The 16,584-nt window shown below is 48.6% G+C and overlaps 5 protein-coding genes across 5 annotated transcripts; 3 read left to right on the top strand and 2 right to left on the bottom strand.

The window, feature by feature from the left end:
- Positions 1-255: 255 nt before the first annotated feature.
- CND04240 (conserved hypothetical protein) lies at positions 256-2,981 on the bottom strand. The gene is made up of 5 exons (XM_024657057.1): positions 2,411-2,981; positions 2,210-2,360; positions 1,813-2,160; positions 1,478-1,760; positions 256-1,425 (listed from the first exon to the last, which is right to left on the bottom strand). Exons 1-5 carry the CDS (start codon positions 2,827-2,829, stop codon positions 341-343), a joined length of 2,286 nt encoding a protein of 761 aa, XP_024512769.1. The 5' UTR covers positions 2,830-2,981; the 3' UTR covers positions 256-340.
- Positions 2,982-3,148: 167 nt separating this feature from the next.
- Positions 3,149-5,995, top strand: CND04250 (conserved hypothetical protein). Its single transcript, XM_570588.2, has 11 exons — positions 3,149-3,295; positions 3,354-3,403; positions 3,473-3,509; positions 3,564-3,627; positions 3,681-3,722; positions 3,769-3,839; positions 3,891-4,089; positions 4,144-4,501; positions 4,548-4,667; positions 4,715-5,016; positions 5,069-5,995. Exons 1-11 carry the CDS (start codon positions 3,225-3,227, stop codon positions 5,927-5,929), a joined length of 2,175 nt encoding a protein of 724 aa, XP_570588.1. The 5' UTR covers positions 3,149-3,224; the 3' UTR covers positions 5,930-5,995.
- A 311-nt stretch (positions 5,996-6,306) lies between these two features.
- On the top strand, positions 6,307-11,483 carry CND04260 (hypothetical protein). The gene is made up of 9 exons (XM_024657058.1): positions 6,307-6,452; positions 6,522-6,695; positions 6,747-6,768; positions 6,826-7,046; positions 7,102-7,180; positions 7,251-9,640; positions 9,714-9,943; positions 10,009-10,294; positions 10,346-11,483. Exons 1-9 carry the CDS (start codon positions 6,405-6,407, stop codon positions 10,373-10,375), a joined length of 3,480 nt encoding a protein of 1,159 aa, XP_024512628.1. The 5' UTR covers positions 6,307-6,404; the 3' UTR covers positions 10,376-11,483.
- Positions 11,484-11,875: 392 nt separating this feature from the next.
- CND04270 (endoplasmic reticulum protein, putative) lies at positions 11,876-13,293 on the bottom strand. Its single transcript, XM_570127.1, has 12 exons — positions 13,273-13,293; positions 13,216-13,228; positions 13,092-13,170; positions 13,014-13,044; positions 12,927-12,947; positions 12,843-12,859; positions 12,734-12,792; positions 12,620-12,674; positions 12,539-12,570; positions 12,296-12,490; positions 12,154-12,224; positions 11,876-12,078 (listed from the first exon to the last, which is right to left on the bottom strand). Exons 1-12 carry the CDS (start codon positions 13,276-13,278, stop codon positions 12,046-12,048), a joined length of 612 nt encoding a protein of 203 aa, XP_570127.1. The 5' UTR covers positions 13,279-13,293; the 3' UTR covers positions 11,876-12,045.
- Positions 13,294-13,460: 167 nt separating this feature from the next.
- Positions 13,461-16,584, top strand: CND04280 (hypothetical protein). The gene is made up of 4 exons (XM_570125.2): positions 13,461-13,836; positions 13,907-14,096; positions 14,900-15,119; positions 15,192-16,584. The coding sequence occupies exons 1-4, from the start codon at positions 13,795-13,797 to the stop codon at positions 16,477-16,479; spliced, it is 1,740 nt and encodes a 579-aa protein (XP_570125.2). The 5' UTR covers positions 13,461-13,794; the 3' UTR covers positions 16,480-16,584.

A 16,584-nucleotide genomic window follows, 5' to 3' on the forward strand; every position in this document is an offset into this window, starting at 1 on the left:
GATGATCACCGAAAAAATCTATGTCACTATTTTTAACACATGCAACGACGAACTTCCGTCCGAACCTCAGCTCGATCATCGCTGTACGTATGTATGTGTCTTAAGTCGGTCTCCTTCTATGTACTACTGTGAAATGTACACATATGTATGTGCTACGTCATCACTGGGTTCACCGTAATAGTTATATATAGAAGACTGCTCTTGGGGATTATTACAAGATAAGACTTTGCGGACGGTAGTTGAAGCTTTTCTGGTTATCTTTTCAAAGGATGAAAATGACATCTGTGTACGTATGAATATAAGAAAAAATACTTATGAATGGACAGATCTCAACCTTTTTCTACATTCCCTTCCTCATAATGTTCTTCCTGAATCTTCTCCTCTCCCCTCCTATAACATCCAGGCCACCTACATCTAGGAAAGGTATTTCTTCCCAACCCTTTCCCAACATTCCTTCCTCATTGATACCGCCCCTGCGCCAATCAATCATACCTGGAAGCGGCAATTCAAGCGCACCACTCTTGATGAGAATGCGAGCTCGAGAGAGATAAGATGGGGGAAGAGGAGTCAGAAGTTGCAATTTCAAACCAGGGTTCACGGAGTTTCCTGAAGAAAGCGATCGAATCACAGCAAGACCCAAAATATTAACCAAGTCCGTGGGAGGCGGTGATCTGCCCTGCTCATAAACTGTTGGTTCATCCTCATAACTTCCCAGCATCTCAGCTAAAGCGACGATTGCACCGTTTAGCGCAATTGGCAGATCCTCCTCGAGAACGCCCTCGCTCCCCTCGCCGATCAAGTAAACCTTTTCAAGAGCTTTGCCAATGCCAAGCTCTACCTCCCATGGTATTGTGCACACAAGAGGCGAAGATATGTCCCATGTAACAGGTACAGACTGCGTCGGGTGTAAGGACGCGTGAAAATAAGTGATCGCAGACAGAACGCGAAGATCAGCCGGGGTATATCTGGCTTGAAGAGCTGAAACAGGGGCAGTCTCCAGGCTATAGGTTTGCGTAACTTCTGTCTCTACTGGCTCAGTGGTCGGATAGGCTGGGTCATAAGGTAATTGAGTGGCCTGCCAAGGCGGAGTGCTGGTCCAGCCCTGACCACTATAAACTTCTTCTGACTGTGATTCAAAAGAAAACACTCGCGTAGGTTGGGCCATACTCTCAATGACATTGAGAAGTTCCTCGCCAAGTCCTTTCATCCAACCTTGAGTGTTGATTACGAGAGGCACGTGTGTACTGATCTTGTCATGAACGGTTGTATGAAGAGCTGAGTATTCTGAGGTGTATTGTAACTCATATTTGTAATGCTCGATGAGATGACGTATCGCGACGAGGTACTCATCAGGACAAGTGAGAGGCGTATAAGTACCAAGATAATGAGATCTTGAAGGAAGCAAAGGATGTGTGAAAGGAGGCCCTATGAATAGGTCAGCGTCATTTGCCAGACCCAGGTGACAGCCAGAACTTACCCAGTGCGGGTTTGTCCAAGATCCAAAGCCCAACAACAGCTCCAGACCCGAATTCCCCTTGGCCTAAATCACATTCCAGCCAAGCAACTTTCCGAAAACGCCTGAGCAAGTTGTTGAGCAATGCTCTGGCAAAAGTTGACTTGCCGCTTCGCTTAGGGCCTTTGACGAGACCAACGAAAGGGGTTTGAAGGTTAACATCAGAGGATGAAAGGGAGGATATGGCATGCGACCAGGATGGAGGAGTGCAGTATGGATACACAGGGACAGGAAACGAGCCGACGACCTAAGGGCAGGTCATGAGTCCAGGAACTCCTACACACATCATTGAAGCTTACAGGGTGCACTCCTCTTAATCCCCATGGTCCATTATCTTCTAGCCAAATATTCGAAAAACCTGGGACTGCTCCGTTCCGCAAGCCATCTATTCCGCATCTATTCTCCCTTATGAGCAGCAATGTCTTATCGGACTCTTTTTGAAAGGAAAGCGGAAGCTTGATGTTATTTAAGATGGACAAGGTACCCTTACCAGGTGCTTGGGTAGATGCAGGAGAAATGACAGGAAGAGGATGCGAGGTGGGAGCATAAACGGGAAAGGAAGACATTGATGGCGAGAGAGCAGTCGAGTAGATAGATAGGGTATTTTGCAGTGGAGTTAGGAGGAAAAGGCCGGCGATCGTAAGGCTCTGAGCAAGTTGACTCAGTAACGAATCACTTTCCAATTGTAGGACTTACTTCATTTCGAGCAAGGCTGACGATAACTCCTGGGCCAGGGTGCCCATCGTTCATCTCAGCAGAAGCAAGCTGCCCCTCGGTAATCCTGCAGAAATTCACATTATCTTTCGGGTTGAACTGAGAGGTGATATCCACGGGCATTAGATCCAGGCTTGTTAGAATACAATGAGCGACTGTCTCTGTTCGGTGCATGGTGCTCACCTTTTAAAAGGACCAGAAGAAGACATATTGGCAGCCACAGACACTTTACGCTGATCCCTCTCTCCATCAACCTCACGTCTATCTTCGAATTCATCTTCCTGAGCCATATCTTCGTCACTATCCCCGACCGAGGAGCTCGATGTGCCACCGTCGCTATCAGGTGCACTTGGCGAAAATCGTCCTGTTCTTTGCTCAGCTAATGATTCAGTTGCCTGAAAAAATTGCCGAGAAGTGGGCACATCATCCGAGTATCTAGCTTTTGAACGAGGTTTTGGAGACGTCTGTCTGGTTTTGCGTCTCTTTGGGGATGGTAGAGTCAAGGCACCGGAAACTGATACCTCTTCAATGGAGGACTCAGGTTGCTCTGGTTTTGGGCTGGCCGCAGCGGCTGTAGCTCTTCTAGCTGCAAGAGCGGACATCACCGGTGAATTAGCTGGCTTTGGGAGATGTTGTAGGATGTTAGGTTGCTATTTGTGAGGTGGCGAAATAGAGAACGAGTTCTCAGCAACGGTAACAGAGGATGGCCTTTCGTTCGTTCTTTCGTTGTAAAACACTTAACTGCTACTATACTCTGACTGCTGTAATGAACGCAAGTGATAAAACTGCTTTGTCGGCAAAATTCCTGCCTCAGAAGTTATGACGTGGAAGATAATGGGAGAATTTAGTCCCGAGTAGCCCGAATAAAAGACGTCGTGCTCGAGCAAGAAGTAATTAATAATAGCAACTGGCCGCGCGACTCGCACTTTTCCTTTTTCTTGCACTGTCTCGGCTTCTTTTTCTACTTCTCTTCAACTTACGACTACTGGCACATATCATGTCTGTCCGGAATATCAGAGAAGCCGAAGGTCTCCTCATGGAGGTCCATGACCCCTCTAAGGGCCCAGTGTACGTCGTTGAATTGAAAGGCTACAGATTTCAAGAGCTCGAGCTGACTTACCTCGAGCCTCCCAAAGGACGGACAAAGAAACGTCCTTATCACTTCTGCGTTACCTTGTAAGTCACTTTTACACGTCCTTGGTATACTGGAGGGTGGAGAAATGTGAATGACCTGGCGGGTACTAGATGTGAACAACGTACCACACCTTGGCAACATCATCGGGTGAGCGGCCATCCAGTTGCAAACCATGCAAGTACTGGTTGCTTATCGTTACAGCTCTACTCTTTCCGCGGACGTTTTTGCGAGATACAATCGGACACTCAACGTACCGACCCTTTATGTGAGCTTGCGCCTCTGTCATGTCATCCACAGCATATCTAATATGTATTGTAGATTTGCGGAACCGACGAGTATGGAACCGCTACGGAGACGAAGGTATAGCTTTGAATCTTTAATATCTCTATCTCCCTAACAACATCAGGCCTTAGAAGAAGGTGTCACCCCATACGAACTCTGTACCAAATTCCACAAATTGCATACAGAGATTTACGAGTACGAGTCTCCTCGTGATTATTAGTGCGTCACTGATGATCTATGCTGTAGGTGGTTCCAGATCAGCTTCGACAAATGGGGGCGTACTTCGTCTCCGGAACATACTGAGATCACCCAGGGAATTTACAGACGTCTCCATGATAACGGCCTTTTCCGTCTGGAAACCACCGACCAGACTTATTGTGTAGATGACAAGCTCTTTTTGGCTGATCGCTTTGTGGAAGGCATCTGTCCCAACTGCGGCTATGATGTGAGCAAACATATCAAATACATCACATTTGGATAGAATGTTAATCAAGCGCAGGATGCCCGAGGTGACCAGTGTGACAAGTGCTCGCTCACCTTTTCATCCCCTACTCAACTCCTTAACCCTCGCTGCAAACGCAACAAGGCACACACCCTCTCTGTTCGACCCTCTACTCATGCCTGCTATCGTTTAGACCTGCTCCAGCCTCGGCTGGTTGAGTGGATGCAAAAAGCCCGTGTCAAGGGAAAGTGGGGAACAAATGCGGTCATCACTGAAAAGGGTGAGATTGTGGAGCCGAGGATGCTAGGAGAAGGTTTAAGGCCTAGTGCCGTGACGAGAGATCTGAAATGGGGTGTTGAAGTTCCGAAAGTCGGAGACGAAGAGGAGGATAAGGCCATGGAAGGCAAGGTAATCTGTAAGATCATTATCCTCGTTTGTTGCCATTTGCTTACTCGCAGTAGACGTTTGGTTCGATGCTCCTATCGGCTATCCTTCGATCACAGCAACCTATACCGAAGAATGGGAAAAATGGTGGAAGAATCCTGACAATGTAGAGCTCTATCAATTCATGGGCAAAGACAGTCAGTTCATTGATGGATAGTGACTCAATAACGCTGACAGCGTATAGACGTCTACTTCCATACCGTTCTCTTTCCGGCTATGCTGCTTGGTACCGAAGAACGCTGGACCATGCTTCATAACATCTCCAGCACTCAGTATCTGAATTATGAGGATACAAAGTTCAGCAAGAGTAGGAACGTTGGTGTGTTCGGCAACAATGCTCGAGAGACAGGACAGCCTCCTGAGATTTGGAGGTATTATCTCATCTCTCAACGACCGGAGAACAGCGACTCCTCCTTTTTGTGGTCCAAATTCATTGCCGCTAACAACAATGAGCTTTTGGCCAATCTGGGCAACTTTGTCAACCGAGTGAGTCTGTTATGGCAAAAAAGAGAGACTTTTACTGAATTAATGTCAATAGGTGGTCAAATTCATCAACGCGAAACTCGATTCTAAGGTACCCGGTCCGGAAGATTTCGCCGGTGGCGAAGTTGCTCCCCCTGCTGATTCTCTAGACGTTGATTTTGTGACTGATGTCAACACCCGCCTCAAAGAGTACCGCGAGCAAATGGATGACACTAAACTTCGCGGTGGTCTTGCAACGGCAATGGCTCTTTCTGCTCGTGGTAACCAATACCTTCAAGAAAATTCTTTGGACAATGCCCTTCTCGCAAGCAACCCCAAGCGATGTGCCGAGGTTTTGCTCAATGCTGTAAACCTCATTTATGTCCTGAGCGTGGTGTTCCACCCCTTTATGCCAAACACATCTGAAGGTATCTTGCGGCAACTCAACGCTCCTGCCCGATCCCTGCCCACTAAATTCTCTATTGATATTCTTCCCGGACATGTTTTGGGTAAAGCCGAATATTTATTTAAGAAGATCGATAACGTCAATGGAGAGCAGGAGAAGAAATGGCAAAGGCAATACGGAGGAGATGCTGTGGTAGCAGATCACGTTGCGCCACCAGGTCCAGGCGGTCACCCCGAAGGCGGGAAAGTTCCGAAAGTCAAGGATACCGACGCAGAGTCCAAAAAGGCTGCGCACGAAGCTCGCAGAGCCCAACTTGCGAAAGAAAAAAAGGCTGCTCAGGCTGCTGCTGATGCGAAGAAGACTCCTGAGGAGAAGGAGTTGGAGGCAAAGGTGGAGGCTCAAGGCAAGAGGCTAGCAGCGATCAAGAAGGGATTAGAAGAAGGTGACGCTGAGAAAGAGATGAGCGTCGCGAAGAGCTTGAAAACTGAGTTGGCTGATTTACGAAAGAGGCTGAAAGGAACTACCATTTAAATAGTAAATCTGGATAGAATAGATATAAAGATGTCAATATATATGCCAATGAAATCATTCAGTCCCGTCGTGGTTTATTCTCGATGTTTGAAGACGAGAGCATGTGTATTGGCAGTGATATGCGGGCATGAGACCTTCTTTGTGGACAGATTCCTCGATTGTTTCGCTTCTTATGATTTCATAAAATACGATCTTATAGTGTATGAGTAAGTAAGGTTTCATATAAAAAGATTCTACACGACGCGGTTAGTTCAGAGGACAGCAGAGGACAGACGGGCGCATTATTATATTATGTAATGAGGGATTGTTATATTTATTTTGACGCGCCGACGGACATCACAAACGATCAATAAATACTCATGCGTCAGTGCCAAGCGTAGAAATATTGAAGAACTGAAGCTCCTCCTTCCCCCTTTCCGTCACTTATCCTCTTGCATTCCGCACCTCGTAATTCGAGTACATCTCGTTATTCAACATGGCCTCAACAGCTCGCGCAAAGAGCGTGAGGAACATCCTCATGGAGGTACGTTCGCGCTTCCTCATCTTACTCCACTATGTCGCATTGGTCTCACTATCATTTTCATTCATGTAGCTAAGGAAAGTTTGCCAACACCCGTATCTATCTGCACCAGAACTGGAAATATTCGATTTACCCTTAGAGGAGCAGCATAGACAGCTTCTCAACGCCAGCGGGAAACTCCAGTTTCTGAAATTGCTTCTGCCGAAGTTGATTGCCAGGGGGCATAGAATTCTACTCTTTAGTCAAGTAGGCCGGTCATTCATGGTATTCGGAGACATAACTCACGGAAAATCATAGTTCAAAATGGCACTGGACCGGAGTAAGTATTTTGGTTCAACAGAGGCTTTTGCTTATCATTCCGGACATGGCTTGCCAGTCCAAGATTTCCTATATGGCGAAAATGTTAAGCACCTGCGCCTTGACGGGGATACCCAGCAAGCACAAAGGCAAAAGTATATGGACCAATTCAATGCGCCTAACTCAGATTATCATATATTTCTTCTTACAACAAGAGCTGGGGGCGTGGGGATCAATTTGGCCTCCGCAGACACAGTCATTCTACACGACCCCGATTTCAATCCTCATCAGGACCAGCAGGTAAGTCTCAGAAAGGTATTGAATTGATCCGTGTCATAATCTAATGAATGAATAGGCCATTGCGAGAGCGTATAGGTACGGGCAGGAAAAGAGGGTACTCGTATTCAAGTTAATGATCAAAGGAAGCGTGGAAGGTAAATACATCTGTTACTTATACGCATCCGTTATACATAGGCTAAAGGGTTGGTAACCTTACACTTTCAGAAACTATCATAAACAAAGGCAAAAGAAAGATGGTATTGGACCACCTGGTCGTCCAACAAATGGGCAAAGAAACCGAAGAAAATGATTTCGAGGACTTGTTTCTTAAAGGGGTCGAAGGCATGTACTCTGGCCAGGGCGGCATCAACATACCTGATATCAATTACAACTCTAAGAATGTCGACGAACTCATTGACAGGGTTGAAGCTGACGCTGAGGCAGAAGCCAAGGCCATGGCAGAACGTGAGAGACAGGATAAGAATGGAGTAGTCAAGCAGATGAAGTCAAAGCAAGGTGTTCCATTCCAATTCTCAAGGATTTGGGAGGCTGATAAAAACGAGTTGATCCATGATGAGGTGCAGGACACCGTGAAAGATGAAGAAGAAGAGGAGGATGTGGACTGGGAACAACTGATGGTGGCCGTTCAAGCTGAGCGTCAACTACGACTTCAGAAGGAGATGGAAGAGAGCAGAATTAGGAGAAAGCTGAAGTCAAAGGAAGGAGTCTATAAAATCGACGATGATTTCGAAGTTGACGAAAAGAAAAGAAGAAAGAATAAGGGGAAAGGCAAGGGGGTTGAACTGTCATCTTCAGACGCAGAGTATATGGATGGTGGATTGAGCGACAATGGCTCTGCAACTGATATACCTGACATAGACCTGGAAACTTTGAAAGACGACTTATCGATTGACCCCATAGTCGCAAAGTCGTCAGGTGGAGTCAAAAGGAAAAGGTCCAAAAAGATCCTTGATAATGTCTTCAATCAATCCACGGCACCACATGTTTGCCCCCGAAGTTCGCTTTCTCACGTTAGTACCAGTGAAACTCCTCCTGGAAGCTTAACGACTTATCCCGCTCAACCCGGACTTTCTTTAATCGAACCACGGCAAAATAACACAGCGCAATACTCAAGTCTATCCAAGACAGGGCTTTCTGGATCAATGCTGTCCGCTAATGCGCCTGAAGAAGCGAACGACACTTTTTCTTCTTCAAAAAAGAGAAACCCAGTTGACTTTGCTCAAGCAAGGCAGACGCATCCTCCAATTCATAGTGTCAGACCCCCTATCGAGATCATTGCTGCTCAAAATATCGTCCAATGGCTTTTTCTGATAATCCGGGAGCTTGCTTGGGGTCATCACATAGGGCACTGGGCTACATTGGGCGTACGCGAAATACCCGCGGAAAAGAGAAAAAGGCTCTATTGTATCATCGCGGCGGATGTCGACGGTTATCTTCGTCGCTTCCGACAAACCCCGTATTTTCTGGAGCGAGAGCAACGTGAGGCTGTTGAGAGATTACTGGATAGTGGGTGGCCCATCATACCTGACATTTCTGCTCTGATAGCAGTGCCAGAAAAGGCGGCTGTTCTCATTGATCCGCCATTTCCAGTCAGTGGCTCGGGGCATAGAGAAAGCACATATGCCTCCATGCCTCCTGCACCTCCAAAGTATGTGTCAGAGACTTCGGAAATCTTGCGTGGAGCTACAGCGCCTGAGATTTCTGAGAATGATGGAAATACTGGTGATGCTGCCAAAACATCTTCGAATTCTGTGACCTCTCAAGGTACTGTATCTATGCCTCCTGCACCTCCAAAGTATGTGCCAGAGGCTCAGGCAATCCTGCCCGATGCTACGCCTCCTGAGACCCCGGAGAACAATGAAAATACTGGTGGTGCTGCCAAATCGCTTTTGAGCTATGAAACCTCTCGAGATACCGTATCTTTACCCGATATTAGAGGACCAGGAGCTGCCGTGCTCCCTTCCTCTTTCAAAGAGAAGGAAGATATTCAGAACAGGTCTGATACAACGAGCGCTGGGGGCCACAGCATCCCACTGGCTCCACAAATTCTCGAGCAGACCCTGCATTCCCCTGTCCAAATGCCAACGCTCGTTGCTTCAACTCCATCTCTGTCTACTGAAATAGCACCTGTCGAAATCTCTCAATCTGCACATATATCAAATGGGTCCCCTAGTGTATCACGTCAGCCCGGGCATGTGACTCCGACGCATTCCACTGGTTCTTCTCTCCCTGAATTGAATCTTCAAACCAATGGCGTAAATGATATTCACAAAAGCAGTGAAGCAGCCTCTGCCTCAGAACCTGCACCACTGGCCCATACCTCTGAACCTGCATTGATTCAGTCATCTCTGAAAATTCCGTCTGGATTGCCTATCCAATTATCGTCATCACAAGCCGTCAAGGGGACACTTCCCTCGTCTTCACGACAATCCTCCGAGATTATCGTCGCTGACAGCAGCGGTGAGCCTGGCCGCTGTGAATACTGCCTTGAGGATGGCCACAGGTTACAGGACTGTCAGCGGATGTATAGCGTAGAAATTCTAGAAAAAGCTTTTCTTGCAATTAAGCAATCGAATTTATCGGAGGGACAAAAGGTAAGAGAAGGCAACAGTTTTCAAACATCCACGCTTGATCCCAAAGCTGACTAACTGTGCGTGCGAAATAAAGCGTAGGGATCTTGAGACACTTGACAGATTGAAGAGCTTCATGATAAAAGCCGGAAAATTACAAAAGGACTATCATTTTCCTGAATCAAGTTTCGTTGCTGTCATGAGTAACAGATCTCCCTCTTCCAATGCCTGTCACTCAAGTGTGCCCGAGCCTGGTGCTCAAGGTCAGCTAACAATTGATAAGGACACTCGAAATGAGGGTAAACGCGACATATCTGCGTCTGAAAGGTACGCTCAAATCATCACCATGATTTTTTAAGTGGGCCATTATGATGACCACAGTGGGATTTCAGTGCAGTGCATATTATATCCACTCAATCTTTACTTTCAACGCCACCCCAAATGGCATCTGTTGCGCCTCAAGTCTGTCCATTCTGTGAGACGAACTGTGGAAGACCTCTCCGTGCTTGCATCCAGGCCACCGGCGATAGAAAATCCCTGAAAAGGAAAATCAGGAAGCTGAAGGAAAAAATTGATGGGTTAACAAAAGCCCCGGGGGAGCCTCAAACCGATAAGCAGCAGATGGAAAGGATAATGTTGAGAAAGATGCAGTCATCACTTTTTGATTGCTACAAAAAAGTGAGTATTAATGCCCTGTGTTACCGGAATAGAAGTTTACATTTCTACTAGTGGCCTAAAGAACGGCCGTCAGATCTCTGATGGGCTTCATCCGACTAGTGCAGAGGCGGCCGTATTTATCCATTTCCAAGAATATTGACCATCACAGCAACAACAATGTATGAATCACAAATGCATCGTGATCGGTGTATCCACAAATCTTTCCTCTGCACTAGCATGTCCTCCACATCTTGACATTGTCAATAGCGAAACCTCGCACTGTTGGATCAGAAGACCAACTTGTCCCCCACCACTTCGATTTGGCCGCCCAGAAATCAGGCATTGCCGAAGAAGAATCATCTGTCCATGGCTTACCGCCCTCTCCGTCTGGAAACCAGCCATCCATTGCTCCGACAGCAAGATCAATCACCAGATAGAACGCTTCATGATGATTGATGGTTGTCAGTCTTGGGGTAAGAGGGCAAGTTGCAAAAAGAATAGCTCACCTTGGTCGAAGGGCACAACCTTGAATTGGGATTGAGACCAAGGATCGGTCAATCTCAGGACCTTTGAGAATTGTGCAAGCTGGACAAGCTGAATGTCGTTGCTGTCATTGTTGTTATGGGAATGGCTGCTCGCCGGCTTCTTCCCTTTATTCTTCTTGCCCATGGCTATTTTTGTTCTGGAATCAGATGGTTGAGATGCAAAGATAAGGATAGGCCGGGGGGGCCGTAATAAGGTATGGAGCGAAAATGAACAGTTGGTAGTTGGTCGTTCCGGCTCTTGTCTCCTGCCTTATTACTATTTTGTTATTGAATTTGAGGGATCGACGCTTTTCAGTCTCAGTAAATAAATAAGCAAGTGAAAATCAGCAACGGATTGTCAAATGAAATGCCGGAGCGCCACTCGAAGCAGAAAGGATATGCAGGGCATTCAGACATGTGGTTAGTTTAAGGATAACAGACCGCAGGCCATAGGATGTGGAAATGATAGGTAAGGACAGGAGGGTGGGTGGTGAGTATTATGCCAGGTACGAAATAACAGGAGGAGAACAGGGAACATGCCAGAGGGGCGGCGCAGTAGGAACCGGGGGGTGTAGAGTTATAGGATCTACTAGCTCCGGCGACACCCTGCTGGATGCCTGAAACCTGAAAGAGAACTCTTGTTAGTATGAGATTCAACGAAGCGGGGGTAGACAACATGCGATGCTATTTCGCTGATAATTCGTGGAAACTGATGAACAACTACGTACTTGTTGTAAGTAGACAAAGATACAAAAAATGACGCACGACCAAATTAATTCCAGACACCAAGTTGTAATTAAATACATGTAGTCGGTACTCGAGTTTGTAAATCTGTAGCTGGTATGTAGTCTGTATTTTCACACGCTGTAAGCTACAAGTGCAGGCAGTACTTGTAGACTTTTATGTTCTCGATTGAAACACAGTGGAAACCGGCAATTTATCCTAGCTGTTTCCATTCACTATTCAACACTGTGGGTTGCACTATGGGCTTGAGCTGCCTGTTGCCTGAAAACGAGGATCCAAGGTGATGCTGCGGGGCCAAGTAAATGTCACATGGGCTTGTACAACGCTGTCAGTGGATAATTATCCTGGTTCATATCGTTGTCATTCATCTAATGTTCATGATAATCACGACGAACGAATTGACAACACTTTCTGCGACATCCATGGATTCTTCCCCTGCAATCTGGGAAACCATTTGCTCAAAAAACAGATTGGCCTAAAACAGTTTGCCCAAAGCAATCAAATCTAATCTGCCTTCTTGTCCGATACGGCGCCAGCCTAAAAATGAACCAGGTCAGATTCCGAAAAACAAAATACGTACAGCGAGCTGACGATCTGGCGATCAGTACTTACAGCCCGATTGTGCTCATCAGCCAGGCGGCCATACTCGGCATTCTGTTGCGAAGCTTGCTTCTTGAGAGTTTCTGTGTCACCAACCAAAAATCGCCTTATTTAGCATCCGTGGACGATCCTGTAATCTCCGTCTATGGCTTACCGAAATCACGCTCTTTTGCCTCCAACTCGGCAATTCTGTTCCTCAACTCTTCATTCTCACCAGCCGCACCACTGGCCTTGGCCGTCTTTGCTTGAAGAGCAGTATAGCTTTCTTGGACTTGGATAAAGTCAAGGATGATGTAAAAGACGCGGGCGAGGAGGAGGGAAAGGAAAAGGGTAGCACCGGTCAAGTACACTAGGAAACGGTCAGTACAGTCCGCGACACAATGGAAAAAAGATGAACAGTTTCGCTGGGCATAGAATCGTCGAGCGGCGCTTTTCCTACTGTTAGCGGGATGAAACGTCTCTAGGACACGCGGCTCACTAATTAGTCTCGGTCCTGGCATCTGTCATGTCCTGCTTCATCTTGGCCGTCGCGCCTGCCGATGTGGCGGTCGTTCAGCAGTGTGAAAAATGCCTCGTACTCGAAACGACTCACCCTCCTGCGCAATCCTAACCATCCTTTGAAGGGCGTCCACAAAGAGGACCGCGACAAATCTGTGCAAGCAGGTAAGGAACGCTGACGATCCACTGCACCGGCCACGTACATGAATGTGATTTTCAGCTTTGAGTGTTTCCAAGCCGGGTTAGCGTCTACGTCCGTGCGGAAAACTTGTCCGTGAGCTACGTACCCCGTACTGAATTTTCGCTACCTGCGGTCCGGAATAGCGGTGTTAGCAGTGCACGCTGTATGACTGGCAGAGGCTGCTTGGACGCACGACAGGATTCTCGCTCAGGAAATGGAACATCCTGCAGTGGGTGGTCAGCGGCGACGGCGGACGAAGACGTGGCAGTACTTTTTGCGGATTGCGAACGGCATGGGGCAGACGATCGTGCAGAAGAGCGAGAGCTCTGCCATGAGGAGGACGAAGCATACTGCGGGCTGTCAGTGGGGGCGCGGGGGGGGGAGCGGCGACGGACTGGAGTAGTAGAGCTGCGTGGGTGAGCGTGGGATGCGTCTGTGCGGCGGCTGCTTACTGTCATGGCGGCGAGGCTAGCGTGGTGGTGTGTGGACGGGAAAGGAGGATGGAAGAACGCAGCGACGCTTATAGCCCGCCGTGACGTCACCCGCCACAGCGCATGTCGCCGAATCCCCGGGGCGTGCTTTGATATTTCTCGCAGCGGCAAAAGGAAGGACGGTCCACAACCAGCATGTCCCCCCCGGACGACTCCCCCGCCGGCTTCCACGCCCTCCTCCACGACACCCTCGCCGCCCCCCGCCTCTCGGCCTCGAAAGTCTCCCAGCTCTCCCGCCTCGCACTCCACAACGTCGCCCACGACCACCGCATCGTCACCACCCTCTACAAGCTCAACGCCGCCCTCCCGCCCGCATCCCCGTCCCGGATATCCAGCCTCTATGTCTTTGATGCCGTCGCACGCGCGGCAAAGGCGGCAGTCAGCAAGGGCGTCGGCACCGAGCTCACGAACGAGCGGGGAAAGGGCACACAGGCCAGTCTGCTGCGCAAGCTGGAGGGCGTCGTCGCCAGCTGGGTCGACGGCATGATTGACGATGGCAAACGCGGCGTGTGGGTCGAGGGCAGGGTACGTCGCGTTACTTTTTGATATCGTGCTGCGTCCTGACGTCGGCGCGGTGTCGTCTGTTTGTCATTAGGAGAAGACGCGGAAAATTGTTGACATCTGGCAAAAAGGCGCTACTTTTCCGCAACCGTGTCTAGATGAGCTCAAGGTAAAGTTGAATAACGCTGTGGCGTCGGCTGGTCCGTCAAACTCTGCAGACAGTGCGGCTGTCAAGAAGGAACGGAAACCTTTATCGTTAGCGGACGGTGAACCCAAGGGATCAGGTAAATCTTTTCTTTCTCTTCTCTCACAAACGTTTCTTCTGTTTCTTCTTCCGGCTTCAATGGAGATCCTGTATGGTGCAATAGTCTGGCAAGGGGTTATGGCCAAGTGCCTCGACGGAGAGGTGGAAAAGGAATTCAGCAATCCAGGACAAATTAGGCACGCAGCTGCTTTTGACGGTTGCTTGTAAACGTACCCTTGTAGGCATTTGTGCAGCAAAAGACGACAAACAATTGCTCTTACTTTCTGTCACTGATCGGCAGTGCGGGCGATTGCAAGTTGAGGCTTGTTACGGATATATACCCTATCCTCATCTCGTCCGGTAAAAAGAGTCACTCAAATCCTCGTCAACCATTTGGCATGCATCTCACATTGCGGCTTGCAGCCAAAAGAAAGACCAAAAAAAAAACCAAAAAAAAGCCAAGTGAAGGCCTAGATTAATTGTCTCGTTCAATCCTGCATACACAATAGCCTCGAGTGTATATACCGAGGACAGCGACTGTCTTGAGGGGGGTGGGGGACGGGGTGCATGCGGAAGCTCTTTTGTTCTACGAGGTGCATCGGGTATCTACCAAAGAAACCCCAGTACTCTTGTAGACCAGCCCCACCCCGTCCAAATCTACACCCCCCCTCGTTGGTTTTGATCTGAGCGACCTCGGGAAGACAGTTACCAGATCCCACTGCCTCAGGCCAGGAGAGAACATCCTTGTCGCCCATTTTCTCTTTTCCCCTTTTTTATTATACTGCATCATCTTGTACCCATTTTTGAACGCGTTACTGAGACATACACTTTCCGTCCCCACAGGTCCATATAATCGATCGACCACACCGCCCTATCCGCCACCCGCTTACATTCTGGCAAAATATGCACGCAGGTCGTCAAAAAGTAGTCGTAAAGTGGCAGAAAGCAAACCCGAGCAGCCCGGACAGGCTCAACCGGGCGAATTACCGCCAGAAGTCGCCAAATTGTTGGGAATCGAAAAGCAGGAATCGGCCAAGGATGAAAAATCACATACACCCTTGAGGTGAGTCTTTTCGAGTGCTTTTCAATAATAAAAGAAGGCCGGTATAGACTGACCGAATGCATGGCAATTCAGCGGTATTCCAGCCAACGTTGCTGCCCTCCTTCCTTCTACTTTCGATCCATCATCGCACTCTTCCTCGCCGCATACAGTTCCGTCGGCGGCGGCAGCGGTAGCCTCGCAAGAGTCAACAGCGCCGCCACCGTTGGCGATTAACCACGAGCAATTGGCGGCATTGGCTAAATTTGCAAGCAACAGTCAAACTACAAGCGGCGGGCAGCATGAATTGCATGAATTGCCCCCTTTCCCTCCTCCACATCCTGTTCCGTCTGGCGTCATCACCCCACAGCCGTACATCCCACCGCCCAAACCCAAACCCATCTCGCCCCCTGGAGCCCGGTATCATACTTCCTCTTCTTCTCGCAGCGATAGAGGTCTTGGGGAAAGAGGTTCACCTAGACACATTGATAAAGAAAGAGGAGAACGAGATTACCAACATCGACAAGATGATCATTGGAGGGCGGGTAGGCAAAGAGACAATCGTTCCCGGTCACGCTCGCCTGATAGACGTACGAATGGTCATCAGCGGATGAATATACCTCGCCGCCGGCCGGCTGCATCGTTACCCAATCCACTGCCACCACCACCACCGGCCGCGAGATTGGGTCAAGGTCGAGGTATCGGGGAGGGCGATGGAGAAGAGGATATGGCGCTAGATGTTTCCGACGGAGAAGAAAGAGCAAAGCAGGCCGGTGCTGCCCAAGCAGCAGCGTATCCTCCCCCCATCGTCGCCCCGCCATACGTGTCCGTACCGCCTGATGTCGTCGCTCCGCCATTTCCTCCCCCTTCTAGTGCGCTGCAACATCAACCACCACCCATATCCATGCCCATGTCATCTGGACAGCCTATGAAACGGCGAAATGACCTCGTCACTCTGCATACTTTTCCACTCCAAACGTTTGATCCCTCCAGTGCGGATTCATGGGCAAAACTCGGTGAAGCTTGGCAGAATAGTACAGGAAGGAAGCCGGAGCAAATGGAATTGATGCATTGGCTGGCAACCGGCCAGGTTATGGACTTTAAGATGATGCTTATGGGTACGGGCCATGAGAATGGAGATAGCTCGAGTCAGAGTCACGTATCACCAGGTGACATGAATGGGCTATCGTCAGCAACTGCAAATCCAGCGATAGGGCTACTGCCACCGTCACAGATGAGGATGGATGTTGGTGCGGGATCTATAGGTCAGCCGCCGCATTTGTCTATAGGAGGAGGAGATCAGTGGAGGAATGTGCAGGGACAAGCACAATGGGGCAATGACGATTCTCAAAGGCTGTGGGGAGCACAAGGTCAGGGGTATTAAATGTATATATAGATATATTTTTCCACCAGTCAGACCAGTGGAATCATTATGCTAGTTGATTAGATTATACAGCAGTTCTCTTTTGAAGAGAATTCCTTGAGGAAT

This window comes from Cryptococcus neoformans, assembly GCF_000091045.1.
Source record: "Cryptococcus neoformans var. neoformans JEC21 chromosome 4 sequence".
Classification (NCBI taxonomy): Eukaryota; Fungi; Basidiomycota; class Tremellomycetes; order Tremellales; family Cryptococcaceae; genus Cryptococcus; species Cryptococcus deneoformans.